Genomic DNA, 16,685 nt, shown 5'->3' on the forward strand with positions numbered 1-16,685 from the left:
TCTCTGGCTTAGCTTTTATCACTGCTCTTTTAAAGGGTGCAGGAATCTTTGTGCAACCTGCCCTGAGTCACGCAGTATTAAGATCAGAAAGATTGCCATGTGCCTGGACCTCTGGGGCCCTGCAGCCTCCCTGTCTTGCATGGCTGCTGGCAAGGACTGGAGTTCAGTCATCTTTCCTGCTGGGCCCTTAAGCACAGCTGGAACACCATGTGGCTGCAGGGCAGAGAGGAAGGGGTGAGACCTCTGGTTTTTCTTAGACCTGCTCCGTCTACCTCCCAAGAGGCGATCACAGGGTCCTCAGTTTCCCCTAGTACCCACTCCCCGCTCCATGGCCCAGCACAGTCTGGCAGACAGGCAAGCTGAGCAGGCTCAGCACAGCCGCCTCCACTGCCAGCAGCACCGAGGTGGTCCCAAGTGGCAATGTTATCACACGGGTCAGCTGCTTTCCTGCCTCTCTGCCAAAGAAGCTAGAGGCAGGGAGTTATCCATACACCAAAAAGTCTAGTGAACTTCACAGAGCAATTGTTCATGGTCAGCGCCTGCCTCGCTTGGTGGGGCCTTCACATTGCATTTGCCGAGGCCAGCAAGCAGCCTCAGATGCACTCTGACAGCTGGCACGCCGTCTTCCAGGAGCACAGGCCTGGCCACACCCGCACGCGTAGCCCTGCCAAGGCCCGCGTGAGAGGGCCTCTCTGGAGCCAGCTCTCAGAGATCAGTCAGCCAGCCAGCAATTGTTCACTGAGCACACACTCTGCACCTAGCCTTGATCTGGCCACCGGGGACACAGAGAGGAACCAGACTCAGTCTTTGTGCTTCGGATGGACACGTCTGCAAGGAAACACACAGACTCAGTTTCAACCCTCGAAGATCACTGATATCCAGAGTGGCAAGGAGCCTCACGGCAAGAGTTCGACTGCAAAGCTTCTCAGTGGAGGTGAGACCTGAGCTGAATCGTCAAGGAGAGGGAATAAGGCCGATGAAGATGACTGGGGGCACTTCAGAGGGAAGGCTATAGGCCAAGGCCTGAAGGTAGGACAGAGCCTGGCCTCCTCAGCCAAAGCTGGGAGGTAGTAAGCAGCTGTTGTTCAGCTGCAAGGGAGATCATCGGGAGAGGTGGGGAGGGGTCGAAGCACAGACAAGCCAGAGGGCAAAGGACCCGTACACCAGGGAAAAGCAAAGGAGTTCACAAACACTGCCACAGAGAGCGGCTGCCCTGAGACGTACGGAACAAAGTCCAAGGTCATTGTCTTCCAGTGCTCCTCCAAATGCTCACTTAGCTCCAGCCCTCACACACACCAAAGGCAGGCTGCTCCCCCTGCCTCGAAGCCCCCTCTCCTCCTCAGATCCAAATCCCACCTCCCTTGAATGCCCAGTTCAAGACCCAAATCCCCACGATACCAGCCGGAGCCTCCAACGACCTCTCCCTTCTCTGGGCCCCCCGGGAGCCACTACTCTGACCTCTGGTGTGTTCTCCCTTTGCTCAGCTTCCTGGGAGGCACTGAACGGCATGGGGTTCCTGGGGCTGCCCCAGGTCTGTTGCCCTTACATCACAGGGATTAATGGGAGTCAGTCTCCCTAGTGGCCTGGGCCTCCTAGAGCCAGGATCCTATCAGAGCAGGGGTCTGCAGTGTCTATTCCTACACCTCCCTTCTTGTGCTTACCTAGGAAGGACAGCACACACTAGGAGAGTACAGTTTTCTGGGTGATTCATTCTCTGCCAGGCCCACTTTCCTAGCTACACAGGGTCCCTCCCAGCCCACAGCCTCAGCGCCCACTCCCCAGGTGCTTAGTGCTACATGAGTGCCGGTCTCTTCCCCCATGCTCAAACGGAAGTGGGCTCTAGTGTCCACAGCCCTTCTCACATGAGCAAGCTCGGCTGGGGCTAGACAGGACCAAAGCCCGCCTGAACCACCTCTACCTCCCAACCCGAAGGAGATACCAGGGCCAGTCAGGAGGCTCAGAGGCCACACTCATGATCACTCATGATACTTTCCCAGAGGCTGAGCTAGGACCACCTCCCTCCCAGAGGCAATGCAGCTCAGCCCAGAGGTAGAGCTCCAAGCAAGAACCTGGAAACTACCCTTAATCGGGACTTCTCTGCACATCTGGGTTAACACCAAGGAGGGCAGTGTCAAACTCCACCCAGCAGCCTGGTCCCCCAAGCAGCTCCCCACTCCCAGAAATAACCACAACCTTCCAGCACACATTAGCTAGGGAAGGGTATTGAGAAAAGAGAAGAAAAGAAAAGAGATGAGAACAACAAGATGAAAACAGCAATGAGAAAAGAAAGAAAGAGAGGGGGGTGGTCTGAGGCAAAGGAGAACCAGAGGAAGGATGGAGCGGGACTCAGACACAGTACCTTTTTCAGATTAATCCACTGCTTGAAGTAATCTGCCACTGGCAAGCCCAAGTACTGGCACTGGCCCGGGAGCCTGAAGAAAGGGAGGAGAGAACAAGTTGAGCACCCATGTACCAGGTACGGAGTCTTAAAACAGGAAATCCAATAAAGTCTATAAGACAAAGTGACCTCAAACGCTAACCCACTAGCCGTGGGTCCTACCCCACCCAAGAAAGGCACCCCACCTCCAGCACTCTGGACACTGGGCTCCAGATGCAGCCCTCAGATCCAACTGTGAGAACCTGGAGACTCTATTCAAAATGACATCAGCCGCACTGCTTTCTGATGGCCTACAACATGCTAAGTGTCTTACTTACATTCTCACGTTAATTCAGAGAGATGCCGTGAGGTGGGTAGATCTGTATATATTATAGATGAGGCAAAGATTCAGAGGGGTTACCTAAGAGTCCACAGCTAAAACATGATAGTGCCAAGAACTGAACCCGGGTCTGTCTCACTCCAAAGCCTATGTTCTTTCCAATGCACCAGGATATTGTCGCCATCTTGTTACACAGAGAGGCAGAGATGTAAGATAGGAGGAGAGAGAGGAAGAGCATGTGATTTAGAGATAGTTGGGCAGGGGCTTCAGCTCACACCTAAGTCTCAAGCAATAGGCTTTCTGTGATAGAGAAGAGACCATACAGAGGGCTAAAAAGAAGTCAGAATCTAAACCAAGAACCTGTTCTTGTTTTTTCTTTAAATCATAATTTATAAATTACCTCCCCTTCCAGCTGATGATGCCGTTTTGCCGACACAAATCCATTCAGCCAAACACTGATGTTTTACAATAACAGTCACTTAGGCCTCAAAAAGTAAGACTGAACTCCTCCACATAGGGGCTCACAGTTTGTTCAATGGAATGCACAATAAAAGAAATAGATAAAAAGCCTTAAGTTGGCACTTCCCTGGTGGCGCAGTGGTTAAGAATCCGCCTGACAATGCAGAAGACACGGGTTCGAGCCCTGGTTCGGGAAGATCCCACATGCCATGGAGCAGCTAAGCCCACGCGCCACAACTACCGAGTCTGCGCTCTAGAGCCCACAAGCCACAACTACTGAAGCCCGCACGCCTTGAGCCCGTGCTCCTCAACAAGAGAAGCCATCACAGCGAGAAGCCCGCGCACCGCAACGAATAGTAGCCCCCGCTCACTGCAACGAAGAGTAGCCCCCGCTCGCCACAACGAAGAGTAGCCCCCGCTCCCCACAATTAGAGAAAGCCCACGCGCAGCAACGAAGACCCAAGGCAGCCAAAAATAAATAAACTTTACAAAAAAGCCTTAAGTTGCAGCACTGGGGTACATGGAAGGATGGTGGAGGATACTAGAAATATCAGCTGGGGAAGATCACGGAGTTTTCTTGCTGAGAGGAGTTGGCCACAGGCAATAGAGAGACTCAGAAGAGTTGTGATTTACAAAGACTGTTCTGGGGGCAACAAAAACAATACATTAAAAAGGCTGAGTAGTAGCCAGGAGACTAGACACTAGCCATAGAGACAGCGAGCCAGCAACAGGAAAAGATATAAAGGAAGCCTTGGTGACCAAATGGGACATGGGGCCCAATAAGAGAAAGCAGTAGAACCCAATTCAGAGGTGTGTGGCTTGGCTTGCTTCATGCTACTCACTGAGACAGGTACAAAGACAAAGTTAGGGGCGCAGAGAGCATATCTAATGGATGAAGTAGACCAGCATTTAGTCAATTTCATTATTGTTTTTAAATTTTCTTCATACAGTGTCTCCCTAAAGCAGGGTACACTGCTCCCACTGCCTCGCCCCTACCACCCCACAGGATGAAGGCATGAGTTTGGGAATGCAGCTTTAGATAAACACCTGACGTGCGCTAAGCACTCAACATCTGTTGAGTCTGAGGTGCCTAGGAGACATTTGGCAGTGGGGACGATGTCTAAGAGGCAGATGGATATCCAGTTTTAAAGACAGGTCGGGACCGGAGATATAAATTGCTAAGTCATTAATGTAATTTAAGTAAAATTAAAGCCATAAGAGTAGACGAGATCACCTGGGAAGAGTGTGGAATGAGATGAGCAGAGAGCCCAGGCTAATGTCTCATAAGTTTTGTTGAGCTAAAATGAAACCAGGCCACCCCTACCAGACCATCAACACAGACAAGGAACTCACTACTACACACAGCAGTCGGCTCTAATTTTGGATTCCTTCAATTCTCAGAACAGCCTTCCTTAATACTAAACTAAAATCTGTCTCTTGTAACTTCTACCCATGAGTCTGAGAAATGTCTTTAGAAACTACAGAGAATGAGACTTCTATCTCTTCCTTGCAGAACCCTCCCAAGATCTGAGCCTAGGGAGCTTCCTCAGAGTTCCCTTCTCCAGGTCGCACAGCCTCAGCTCCTTTGAGAATTCTGTAGGAGATAATGTACCATGAGTCGGGACTCACCCAACCCACTCCGTGTCCAGAGGGCAAGGCTCCTGGACCTTTTTCAGGGTATCAGATAGCCAAGGTCACACATGCTCTTTGGACCCCACTTCACATCACCTGTGGTCAACCTAAATGATGATGAAAGCAGGCTTACCCTTTCTGGAATATTTATAACTGATTTTTGAGCTTAAAAAGCAGGTCATTAGTGTCAAATGCCAGAGTGGTCAAGCAAGATAGAGCTGAGAAAAACCCAATGAATTTGGCATCGGTGGGCTGGTGGGGACAGAAGGCAGCAGGCGACATGCTGAAGAGTGAGAAGAGATAAGAAAGTGGAGATCACAAGTACAAACTCCTTTTTCAGGAGGCTTGGCAAAACGAATCCAGTCGAAATGACTTGTTTCTACCCTAGAAAGCGTTAGGGCAGTCAGCCTTCCATCCACTACGCTTCAGTTATGTGACAGACACTAGTTGGAAGTCAGTGCCCATGTTTCAGGTGGTAGAGTTAAGGATTTACTTTTCTAAGACCTGAGACACCTTTCCAAGGGAAGGTTCCTCTCAACACCCAGGTGGCACAGTGACATGAACTACAACCAGTCAACTTCCTGGGAGGGAGATTCTGGCTGAGGCCAAGATGACGAAGGGGTATCCATGTAGGATGTCCCCATGGGGGAACCAAGGACCAAGATTGTAAGGAAATGAGGCAAGATTTTGAAAGATGAAAGGTAGCTTTAGGAACTGGAATGTGGTTGCCTAAGAAGCAGAACGGTAATGTCTGGATAATTTTCTTATTCCCTTCAATTTTTCTTTCATGTTCCTTATCCTTGGTATTTGTCAAATGCTTGCTCAGGTCAGCTATTTTTTTTGCGGTACGCGGGCCTCTCACTGTTGTGGCCTCTCCCGTTGCGGAGCACAGGCTCCGGACACGCAGGCTCAGCGGCCATGGCTCATGGGCCCAGCCGCTCCGCGGCATGTGGGATCTTCCCGGACCGGGGCACGAACCCACGTCCCCTGCATCGGCAGGTGGACTCTCAACCACTGCGCCACCAGGGAAGCCCCTCAGCTATTTTTGAAGAATCATATTAAGACCTGTGAGTGAAGGGGGCTACCAGAAGCACCAGAATCTGCAAAGGAGCAGGTTAGGGGACTGGCCAGCAAAAGGCAAGGGTCCTGGGTCATCTATCATACTCTCCCTTAGCCAAGCCCAGCACCCTCTGATTCTTTTAGTTGACACAGGCCAGGAGTGCTTCTGGCTGGCTGGTCCTGGGAGAGGGAAGGGCTCCCTCTTCAGCAGGATTTCAAAGGCAGATATCAGCTGTAGGCTTCTCTACCCAGGTAGGAAGGGTCTAGCTCAGTAGGATCCTGCCTGTTTCTCTTGGTGGAGGACCTATACCAGAGTGGCCGCACTGAGGACAGACTAGACAGATTGTCAGGCTGGAGACTCAGCTTCAGATATGGCTCAGCCGCATCCACAGTGCTGCCTGGGCCCCCTGGCTGACTGAAGCAGAGGGAGGCGGGACCATCATTCTCACTCAGGGCCCTGGTCACTTGCAGGTACACATGTTGTTTGCAGACTCACAGGCATTCAGGTTGTTGAGTCCTCCAGCTAACGGGAGGTCCTAACTATGGGACTTCAAGATACAAGCAGTACAGTTATAGCAGGACCCAGGCCTATCTTCACAAGAGACACAGAGCCGTATGCCAGAACTTGAACTCCCAGGTGCCTCGTGGGAAGACAGCTACACATTTCTATGACAGAACCCTAGCCCAGCTTAGAGAGCACCAAGAGAAACCCTGTGAGGAAGGTAGGTTAGAGAAGTTGTCATCCCTTCATAAAAGAGGAAACTGATGCCCAGAGAAGAAAAAGGATTTGCTTAATCAGACAACAAGCCAAGGGCAGAACTAGAAATGGGATCTAAGTCTTCTGACTACACAAGGCATCAATCATATAGATGCAGTCTTTGCAGTCCCTGGGAAGGCAAGGCCTGGGACTTTAGAGGGTCAGGCAGCATGGTGGTCAGTGCTCAAGGTCACACCTGGGTCCACGGTTCTTAGGAGCCTAAGGCTAGGGTCAGTGGGTACCAGTGGGTACATGGTTCCACCAATTTGGAAAAGAAAAAGGCAAAAGTCACCCTGGCACAAAGGGCCTGAATGCTGTGAGTTCCTACCAGAAACTGATCCCAGGAAAAGAGCCACTGGCAGTGGGCCCTGGACTAGCCTACGGGCATGAACGTGCAGGCAGGTTTATGGTGCCCAGGTCTCCAGGCAGCTGGGATCACTGGGCACAGAGCTCCTCAACTGCCCAAACATCATCTGGCCATGCTTATTACTGCTGCCCAATGAAATTTTATGCACCAAGTCCACAGGTGTGATTTCCCCTTCTTTATGAGGGTCGGAATGACATCACTGATGGCCAATAGAAAAGAGCCAATTATGTCCAGGCCATAAAAAGGAATGGGATTTTTTTTCAACCAAATCAAAACTTCCTTCAGCTTCGTGAATGCAAAGGGCCCTCTTTAAGGAAGCAAACCCCCACCACCAACCCCAGTCCTGCCTGTGGGCTCTAAACCAAGGGATATGATTGCTTTCCAAATACTATGGGGCCTAAGACCAGAGAGGGGCTCTGCCTTTGGCGTTTACCATGTGGCCCTGCTCTTACCACACTGGCCCCTTAGGGTCATCAGAACCCACTGTGAAACCCTCTTGCTGATGCTTGACTGACTCCCTGCTGCTCCATCCAGGGGGGCATTAGAAAAGATATGGTACTCCTCAAGTTCCTTTATTACTCCCGCTAAATAACAAAAAAAGCAAAGAAAGCCCTCTCCTACGTAGAAAGAACAGTATGGGAGGAATAGAGGTGTAAGAAACAGCCCCCCGCCCATACAGCACAGAGCAAAAGGAGCCCCTCATCCAGCCCTATCACCTGCAGCCCAGCACTTGGGCTAGGTCCAGACAGCCCTGATGGCAAACAGGTGTGACCAGCTCAGCGCCAGCCAAGGCAGGGGACTAGCTCATTAAGGGAACTTCACCCTTGCTAATGGGTATGGGCGGGATGAAGCCACTGTTAGCAAGAGCTCAGGTTTGAAGACTGGGTGAAGTAGAGCTGGGGGGCTCTGCTAGAACTACTAGGCTTGAGTCGATGGGGCCAGCAGCATCCATGGAGGTCTGACAAACAGACTGGCAGACACCAAGAGCCAGGACCAGCAGGAGAGCAGGCACCAGTTCTGGCAGAGGTCACGGACACTCTTCCTTCTGTGCTTCTCTCTCTGCAAGTCTTAGGGAAAACTCTAAACTGGGGAGATGCAGGTCACTCTCAAGCCCTTGAAGAGGAGGAAGTCAGCTGAACTGGAGGCCATATTTGATCCCTCTCTGCCTCTCTGGAAAAGCTGTGGGACCCAGATCTCGGAGTGATGTAGGCTTTCAGTCCTGGTACTCAAACGCACATACTGCTCGCCTTCAGAGGGCAAACTATTTTGTGCCACCTGATACGCAAAAAAAGGGGAGTGTTGAGGTGCAGAGGCCAAGAGCAGGGAGAGAGGCCCTGTCTTCTTCAAAGTCACCTTGGAGCACAGAGGCATGGAAGGCCCAGCCTGGGGAAGGCGGAAGCAGCAGACCCAGCTGACCAGTCAGATGGGAGCTCCTGCCGAGGGGTCACCTATGAGGGGGGTTGGACTGGTTTCCACGAGGGGCTCCACACTTGCTCATTCTGATACAAACCTTCCCAAAGAATGCTGTCACTGGCTGTCCTGCATCTCAGAACCACCACACCTCCTAGGCTTGTCTCCAACTCCCAGGACTGAACCTCAGGAAAGGTCCCCTTCCCCTGGGTCCCAGTCTGGGAGTCCTACTAGTCAGAGCCTCCCCAGTCAGCATGACGTGATTCTGCATCCAGCTCCGGCAGGCTACCCCAGCCGAGGCAGCACTTAGCTGGGGACGCAGCTCTTTGTCTCTCCTATTTCCGTTCCCCTACCCAGAGGAGATAAACAGACCCTGGGTGATAAACGGCCCGCCTTTCACGATCACTTTTCCTCAAGTTGAGGAGAGTAGCTGGTGATGGATGGGCTGGAATTTGGTTATCAGGAAGGGCTGTCAGCCAGAGGTGCCTATCTCCTCCCCCACTACGCAGGGCATCATTACGCCGTGGCGTCGAGGTAAAATACGAGCAAGGGGAGGGAAGGAAGGAAGAGGGGACGGCTGGGCTTCTCCACGGAGCCAACTGAGCTACAATGAGAGCAGGCACGGGGCTGGGACGTTAGTTATCTGCCTGTGACACCTTTTATCTCTGCACAAATTGGTCCTTCCACCCCCACTGCATCCTCTTATACAAACACAGGCAGGCACCATGTGTCACCATTGCAATCGCGTAGCAATTTAACCCGAATTAGTGAGGGGGTCAAACAAGGAAATAGGGGTTTCTCATTTCAACAGGTTCCTTAGTCTCTGCTCTGAACCACCACACTGGGGGGAGGAGGATGGAGAGAGGCAGACTCATAATTGAATTCACTCACTTGGCCACTGCTGATGTATAAAAAATTAATGCTCAAGTCTCGTACTTATCAAAGCCAGTCAGTTTCCATCTCACCTGCAAGACGCACCATGGCAGAAGATACAGCCTGGCTGCCCCCCGCGGGCCGAATGCTCAGTGCTTTCCACCAGGGCAGGACTGGCAAGGACACGAAGGGAGAGAAAGGCGCTGCCCTGCACCAGCAACCCCTGCTAGAAGCCTACAGGATAGTGTGTAGGGTGTGGGGGAAGGATGAGGGCAATGGGGGTTACAGGAGGTGAGCACATCAAAGATGATCCTGGACAGTTCAAGAATACACTTCAGTCTACAGAGAGAAAAGGATTCTGGCTCCACCCTCCACCAGGAGATGGCCAGTAACCCCTCTCTGTCCCACAGACACACACACACAGACACAGCTGTGCTGAAATGGAAGAAGCCAATGGGAGCACTGACAGCACTGACAAGGCTAAAAGAGCAGGGAGTGGAGGAGTCAGGTCTGTTCCCAAATCACTTCCCCCATGCAGACCCTGGAGCTAGAAGAGCCCCTGATGGGGGCGGGGGGAAGGAGAGCACAGTAGAAGCCCCACCAGGCACATGGCTCTGCCGCACTAAGAGACAACTTGGTCAAGTGAACATGTGTCCCTGGGCAAGCTACATCACCTCCATGCCCTGCTCTGTGAAGGTTAAACGAGCCGGCCAAGGGAAACATACTTTATAAATAAGCACTTATAGAAGGGATTCTGGCTGTAAGGAGGTTAGCTGAGGCCAAACCTGCCTTTGGAGATGCTTCCAGGCCACCTGCATTGAGAAGACAGTGCCTCGGTCAGGAAAAGGATTCTAGAGAAGTTTTCTGGGGATGACAGAGTAGGGAGGTCCCAGAACCATTCAACAGTTGCCAAAATGAATTCCAAGAAGCTTGGGGGTGAGGGGAGGAGCTGTGGATAGAGAAGCACCTTGGTACTCATTCTCCAAATCCAAAAAATCAGCACACAAATAGGAGGGAACAAAAGCCAAGGCCCCAGTCTGAGACACAAAGTGGGAGAACTTTCTGCCTGAATTGATACCACATATTTATGGGTATCACTGAGACCCAGGACGCCCAAGGAGTAGAGGCCAATCAAACCTGATTCCTATACTCAGGGAGCTTTCAGGACCACCTAGAAGATAACCACAGCATCAACTATAATGATCACTCCAGGAGAGACTACAGCAAAAGGGTCACTTCATTCCTGGGGATGGGAGGGCAATGCTGAGGAGCACTTACAGAGACTGAGCTTCAATCCCCTTTGCTATCACACACACACACACACACACACACACACACACACACACACACACACACTCTCTCTCTCTCTCTCTCTCTCTCTCTCACACTCTCTCTCTCTCTCTCTCTCTCTCACTCTCTCTCTCTCTCTCTCTCTCACTCACTCACTCTCTCTGTCCCTGCACTCTCCTCCTGCCCACAGCCTTGGGAGAATGCACTGCTGACTTCTCAGCCCACTTTGCCCCCACACTTGCCCCTATCCTCTGGGACGGCTGCAGGTTACAATTCCAACCACCAGCTTCAGAAAGATGATACACTTGCTGGAGCCTGCAAAGGGTCAGGAGAGAGTACTGTTTGAAATACCAGCGTGACAGCTGGCTCCTTGTCTGTCTCTTCCTCCCCCATCCCCCTCCCCAAACTTGTCATGGTACAAGAAGTCTATATGCAGCCCATCAGCTTTAAATATCAGTGTGCGTGAGGCAGGAGCACGAGAGCGAGGGAGCGGGAAGCAGACAGCGAGCGCCTCTGTCGCCACTGCCTGTCAGGGAACACTAATGAATTTCACTACCAGCAGCCATGCCTCAGATGGGGGTGAGGTGGGGGTGGGGAGTTTTCTAGGGAGAACACTCACAGTATTAAAACATCTCTTCCCAAAGCCCTGTTAATAAATGTCACTGCAGAGCCAAGAACTACGCCCCGCCACTAGGACTCAAGGCAAGGGAGGGGCTGGGACGAGCCCTGAGGTCCTCCCAAACAGGAAGGGGAGTGCAAGTATGAGGTTGGAGGGAGCCAGCTGAGCCCCCCAATTAAGAGGGTGACCACTATCACCCGTGCTCATCTCATAAAGGCCTTGGGATGCTTGGTTGAGAGGACTAGGAGGACAAGAAGGAAAGGCCTCGCGCTGGGAGAGAGTACCAGCGGTGCGGCCCCAGCCAGACTCACTCCCCGGCCCACTTCCCATCAACTTCAGCCAACTTACTACACTTGAGGCCCCAGGAGGTACAAGGGGCTCCAGGCCATCTTTCCAGATCTAGGGGAGGTGGGGTGAGGAAACTCAGGCACCAGTCCCAACAAGAAGCTACTTCCCCAACAGATGTCAGAAGCCAGAGCGTGTTATACGCTCCCTTTCATAGATGAGGAAATGGAGGTTGAGAGTGGTAATGTGACTTTCCCAAGGTCCTACAACTAGTAGGTAATGGAGCCAGGACTCAAACCCAGGTCTCTTTCAATCCTAAAGGTCCTGTTCTTTCCACAATACCACACAGCTTCTCTGAGCAGGGGCTGATCACCTCACTGGCTCCTGTGTGTCCTCTATTGCCAGGCCCTGCCCTGCCCTGCCCCTCCCCCCCCTCCCACTGGTACACATGCACCTCTGGCCTGGCATGGGCCACAGCTGCCATGTAGCACAGGGCTGGGCCTCAGCCAGGGTGAACCCAGCCTGGCAGAGAAAGCCCTGGGCCTGAGCCAGGCCGTCACCTGGGAGTCTCCACAGCCCAGAGGGCACGGCTGCAGGCACAAGCCTTCCCTCGGGTGCTCTCCGCACAGCTCTGATCAGCACTGTCTGATCTGGCAGCGACCTGCTGTGCAGGGGGCAAATGACATTTAATTTCCTCTTGGTTTCCCTATGGTACAGACGAAAGGCCGTCACCTGCGTCTGGGTCTGGCAGCACAGCTGGAAGTGTTCCCAGACATGCTGCACTGGAGAGTTCCCAAACAGAAACCAGAACGCAGGCGGTTTCTGCGTTCTGCAGAGGGACGCCCCGTAGGCCAAGCTGCCCGTACTCCCAGAGAAAACCAACCTCAAATCCCCATTGGCAAGCAGATGCTTGAAGCCTCCAAAAGGCACCGTATATGTACAGAGCACCTCCCTGCTCCACCGCTTTGTGGCCCACCTGCCACCTGTCTCTACTCCCATTTCTCCCACACGGAGCCCACAGAAATAACCACACAAAGCACACAAGAGCCACAAACACCCTGGGGAACAGCCTAACATGCACCTCCCCAGCGCCACAAAACCAAATACTGTGTATCTCGCCAGCCCCTCTGGTGAAACAGTAAGACCAGTGCCTCTCTGGAGTCCCTCCCGCTGCAATTCTTCCAGGGAAAGGGCACAATACCCCACCTGTCGCGGCTGCGAAAAGTGCTGGAGCGGCCACCAGGGCCGGCCAGCCCTCTTTCCCAGGTGGAATGGCAGAGGCCCCAGCAGGCAGCAGGGAGTAGGGTCCGGGGAGGAGATTCAGCAGGTGACAGGTTTCCAGGGTACTCTGGTCAGTGTCTTGGCTGGTGAGCTATTCTCTTTTTGGCTCAGGCACTCCGTAGCAGTCTGAGTGGTCTTCAAGATACCTCATTCATCCCCCACCAGAGGCTCCCCCTGGCCTATGGCCATCTTGACCCTTTGCCTGGGCTGCCTTTGTGTGGCCTACAATGCCCTCTGGAGGCTCTGAGGAGAGCATCCTGCAAGCATTCAGGATCTGGGATGCAGTCTGACCTCTGCTTCCAGGACACAGCTGTTCCCCTTACCCCTGGCTGATCTCCTCTGCCCTGATCCCAGCTCCCCTGACCCCTTCAGGATGTGTAACACCTAGCCTACACAGTCACACTTCTGGTGGGCATTTTAAACCATGCTCCATGGAGCTCTAGGGTTCTAGGAGGGACATCGGGCTACTCTGTGGACTGGGGGAGGAGGAGGAGGAAGAATGGGCAGGGCCGTGCCCCAGCTTCAACCAGAAGAGCTCAACTTTTATGTTTTGTAATATTGGGCTTTCTCTAACCTTTTATTTTTTTTAAGTTTCCTGCTAAAACTACTACCCATTCAGTCTCTCTACTATGCTGCCCTGGGTTCTCATGGCATTCATTTTGAACCTTCTTGGTAGTGTTCTCATGCTCTACCGTACTTATTACTTAGTCTGCAATTAGTTTTGCATGTGCTGCTCCTTCTGCCCTAATCACCTGGCAGTCCCCACAGTCCCCAGCACAGTACTTACTGGGCCCCGAGCAACTCTCAACAGGGGCTAACTTTAGGCTCCTGCTGGAATATTCTTCCAGGATACACAGTGCTTAGTGCCTTCGATGGCAGTTTCCAATGGTATTTCTCAGAAGAGAAGAGCTGAAGTGGGTGGTAACTGACATTTACAGGGAGGTCCTGGTGAAGACGTGTGGCACGTGCCACTCTTAAATCACCAAATGCAGCACACCTGCTACCATCATCAATCATCTAAATCAGCCTCCGGGGGTTGATTTTGGAAGACTTTTGCGTCTGGCCAATCTCTGAGCAAAATGCAGTCTATTCCAGCAGGAAATCCCACTCACTGGACGTCTCTAAACCACGAATGTGGGACCGTGGGAACACAGGATGATGCTCCTCAGCCACGTACTCAAGGGTCTGTCCCCTTGTAGAGGAGCCACGAGTCCCACAGCTCTGCTCAGCCGACTGCAGATGGGGGAAGCCCCTTGGCCCGTCAACCAGACCCGCCACCTGGGCCTCCTTCTCCAGCCAGCTTTGGGGAGGTGGCAGCAGGGGCGCAGGGGGCTGTGCTCCTCCTAGCTAAAGCCGCTTGTTAATAGGCCCTAGATTCCCTTATCCCCGGGGAAAGGGAGGTAGCAATGAGCCCTCTCCCTCCCTCCACACACACCCCCACCCCACAGATGCCTCCCAGCAGGGCCAGGGAGGAGAGCCATTAGTGTGTGCCTCAGCAGACAATGGGGAGGAGAAGCCTCCAGAGCAAAGGACAACTGCAGCAATTAGAATGCAGGGAGGTTCAGAAGCTATTTAACTGGGTGACCCTGAGGTCGCTGCATCTGACTCCCATCCCTGGATAAATATTGTATGAGAGGGGAGGGGGGCAAGCGAGGGAGCCATCGGAGCGCTGCCTGTCCTTCCACTCCTTTCCCCACCCAACCCGGCTGCCTCCAGACACACACACCAAGAACCTTATTTACAGCCCTGACAGTCAGAGCACTCACTCTGCTAACCAAGAGGGAATGGACAGAGTCGACTCACCCAAAACTGACTGTGGCAATCGAGGAAAAATCCAGGGCTGTCGGGGAAGGGAGCTGAGCCAACACTGAAACACAAGGCTTCCCCCAGATTCTGGGTCCAGTTGGCACAAATACTATCACCCCAAAACCACCAGAAGGCGAAGCTGGTCCCAACTGGCAGCGAGTAAATAAAAAATGGAGCATCCTTCCGCCTTTTGGGGGCCCGGTAACGGAAAAACTCCTGGATCTTACCACTACCCAGGTGTTCCTTAGCAAAGACGGGAGTCCTAGCTACCTGCCCAGAGGAAGCGGGAATAGCCACATGCCACTTATCCAGCGGGTCCCTTAGCTGACCTAGTGGGGAAAGGCCACGAGCAGGAAAGTCAGACAGAGCAGCAAGGGGTCAGGGTGGGGGAAGAAGAGGAGAGCGTCTGAGCACAGGCTGCTTCTCAGCCCCCTCGTGCCGCTCCTCCAGTCCTGCTCTAATGCACCCTGACATGCCTCTGAAGACAGAGAGCTGTTTGCAGTCAGCACCGTGATTTGTTAGTAATTATTTCCATGGTGTCACATTGCTGTCACTCTGTTAACAAAGAGACAGGCTGCCTCGGGCTGCCTGCAAGAAAGAATCGCAGAGAAAAAGGCCTGTCAGGCTCCCGGGATTCTCTGGGCTGGCTGGCTTTCTTCCCCAAACCAACATCCTTGCAGGCTTTGGAAGAAACAGTTTTACAGAACTATCAAGTCTGAGGCGTGTCACCCATTAGCCAGGGACGCTGAGAATTTATCCCACCCGCTCACAGGTGCCCTTCCCAAAGGGCGACAGAACTAAGCCCCCAGAGTCCACAGATCATTCAGGCACGGGCCACTGTGCCAGCTGCAGTCTTGAGTTCCCTGGCCTTCACCTTCCAAGACCCCTGTTTCCTGACCCTTCCTCCTCACTGGGGTGTTCACAGCCTCTCATGTGCTCTTAGGAGCCTGAGGATAGAAACCTATTTCAGAAGCAGCCGCCCCACTGGCATGGATGGTGGTTAAGGAGTATACGATGGCAGGGCATCTTCCCTCCTTGAATCTGCCAATCACCGTTCAAGACCAAAGCTGCTCAGGTACCAACACCTCTGTAGCCCCCAGGTGCCTGAGCACCTGTGAGGAGATCCTCTCTGAGCTGCCTGGATCGGGACAGAATCCGCACTAGGAGAGCTGGTGGTTTGCTTTAGCACAAAGTCATGTCTCCATTACCCTGGCTGGGAATTAGAGGACAGATTGGCAAGCGCTGACAAAACAGAGGTCACTCACCTTACAGGCATGGAAAGTTGGAGATTAATTCTCTCCTCTCACAGAGGGAATCAGACTCCTGGATAGTGGAAGGAAGGACCAATCTTGAAAAACCCTTTCACTGCCAAGCAGCAGCAGCAGCAGAGAAGGGAGACGAAAGCCCAAGAAAGCCCTGGAGAGGCCCTGTCAAGGTGGCAAGAGCCACTGCCACCAAGCTCCTACAAAATCCCAGGAGACAGAGGAGCCTAGGCAAGACTAAGATTCTTCTGGTATCAGGGTCCAAAAGACAGAGGGCAGGGCTGGTTGCATGCACTGAAATGTAAACCCCACGAAGACAGGATATTTTGGAAGTTTTATCTCTTTGTTCACTGCTCAATTCTCAATACCTGGGACAGTGTAAAACATATAACGGGCATTCAATAAACATCTGCTGAAAGAATAAATAAAATGGGTCACTAGGGCTCAAAGGCCACTTCCACAGGCCTGGGGTCAGCCTCCCTCTATCACAGGGGTTTAGAAAAGAGGGAGGCTAGTGCAGATTCCACAAGAGACAGGGAAGACCATATGTCTGAAGGACTGGAATTAGGGTTTAAAGGATGAGGGAAATTAGGACAAGCTGATAGGTCTAGGGAGATGCTCGTATCAGATTGAATATTCACATACTTATTCGACAAACATAAACTGAAAGACTAAAGAAGGTATGTAGTCCAACAGAAAGGGAACACATAAACTGCAGTACAGTAATACAGTGGAATCCTACCCAGCAATAAAAAGGCTGAACTACCGATACATACAACAACACGGATGAATCTCTCATATGCTATGTTGAGCAAAGGAAGTCCGACTCAAAAGAGTACATCTTGTTTGATTCCATTTATACGAAAGT

General features: G+C 52.4%; 1 protein-coding gene across 5 annotated transcripts in view; it reads right to left on the bottom strand.

The window, feature by feature from the left end:
* ERI3 (ERI1 exoribonuclease family member 3) overlaps positions 1-16,685 on the bottom strand; it is a 129,055-nt gene that overhangs the window by 58,762 nt on the left and 53,608 nt on the right. For all 5 annotated transcript variants that reach the window (XM_060021195.1, XM_060021213.2, XM_060021216.2 and 2 more), the window contains one exon: positions 2,360-2,432. In XM_060021195.1, coding sequence (XP_059877178.1) covers positions 2,360-2,432 — 73 coding nt within the window. The remainder of the gene's footprint in view (positions 1-2,359; positions 2,433-16,685) is intronic.

Source organism: Delphinus delphis, chromosome 1, assembly GCF_949987515.2.
Source record: "Delphinus delphis chromosome 1, mDelDel1.2, whole genome shotgun sequence".
NCBI classification, from domain to species: domain Eukaryota; kingdom Metazoa; phylum Chordata; class Mammalia; order Artiodactyla; family Delphinidae; genus Delphinus; species Delphinus delphis.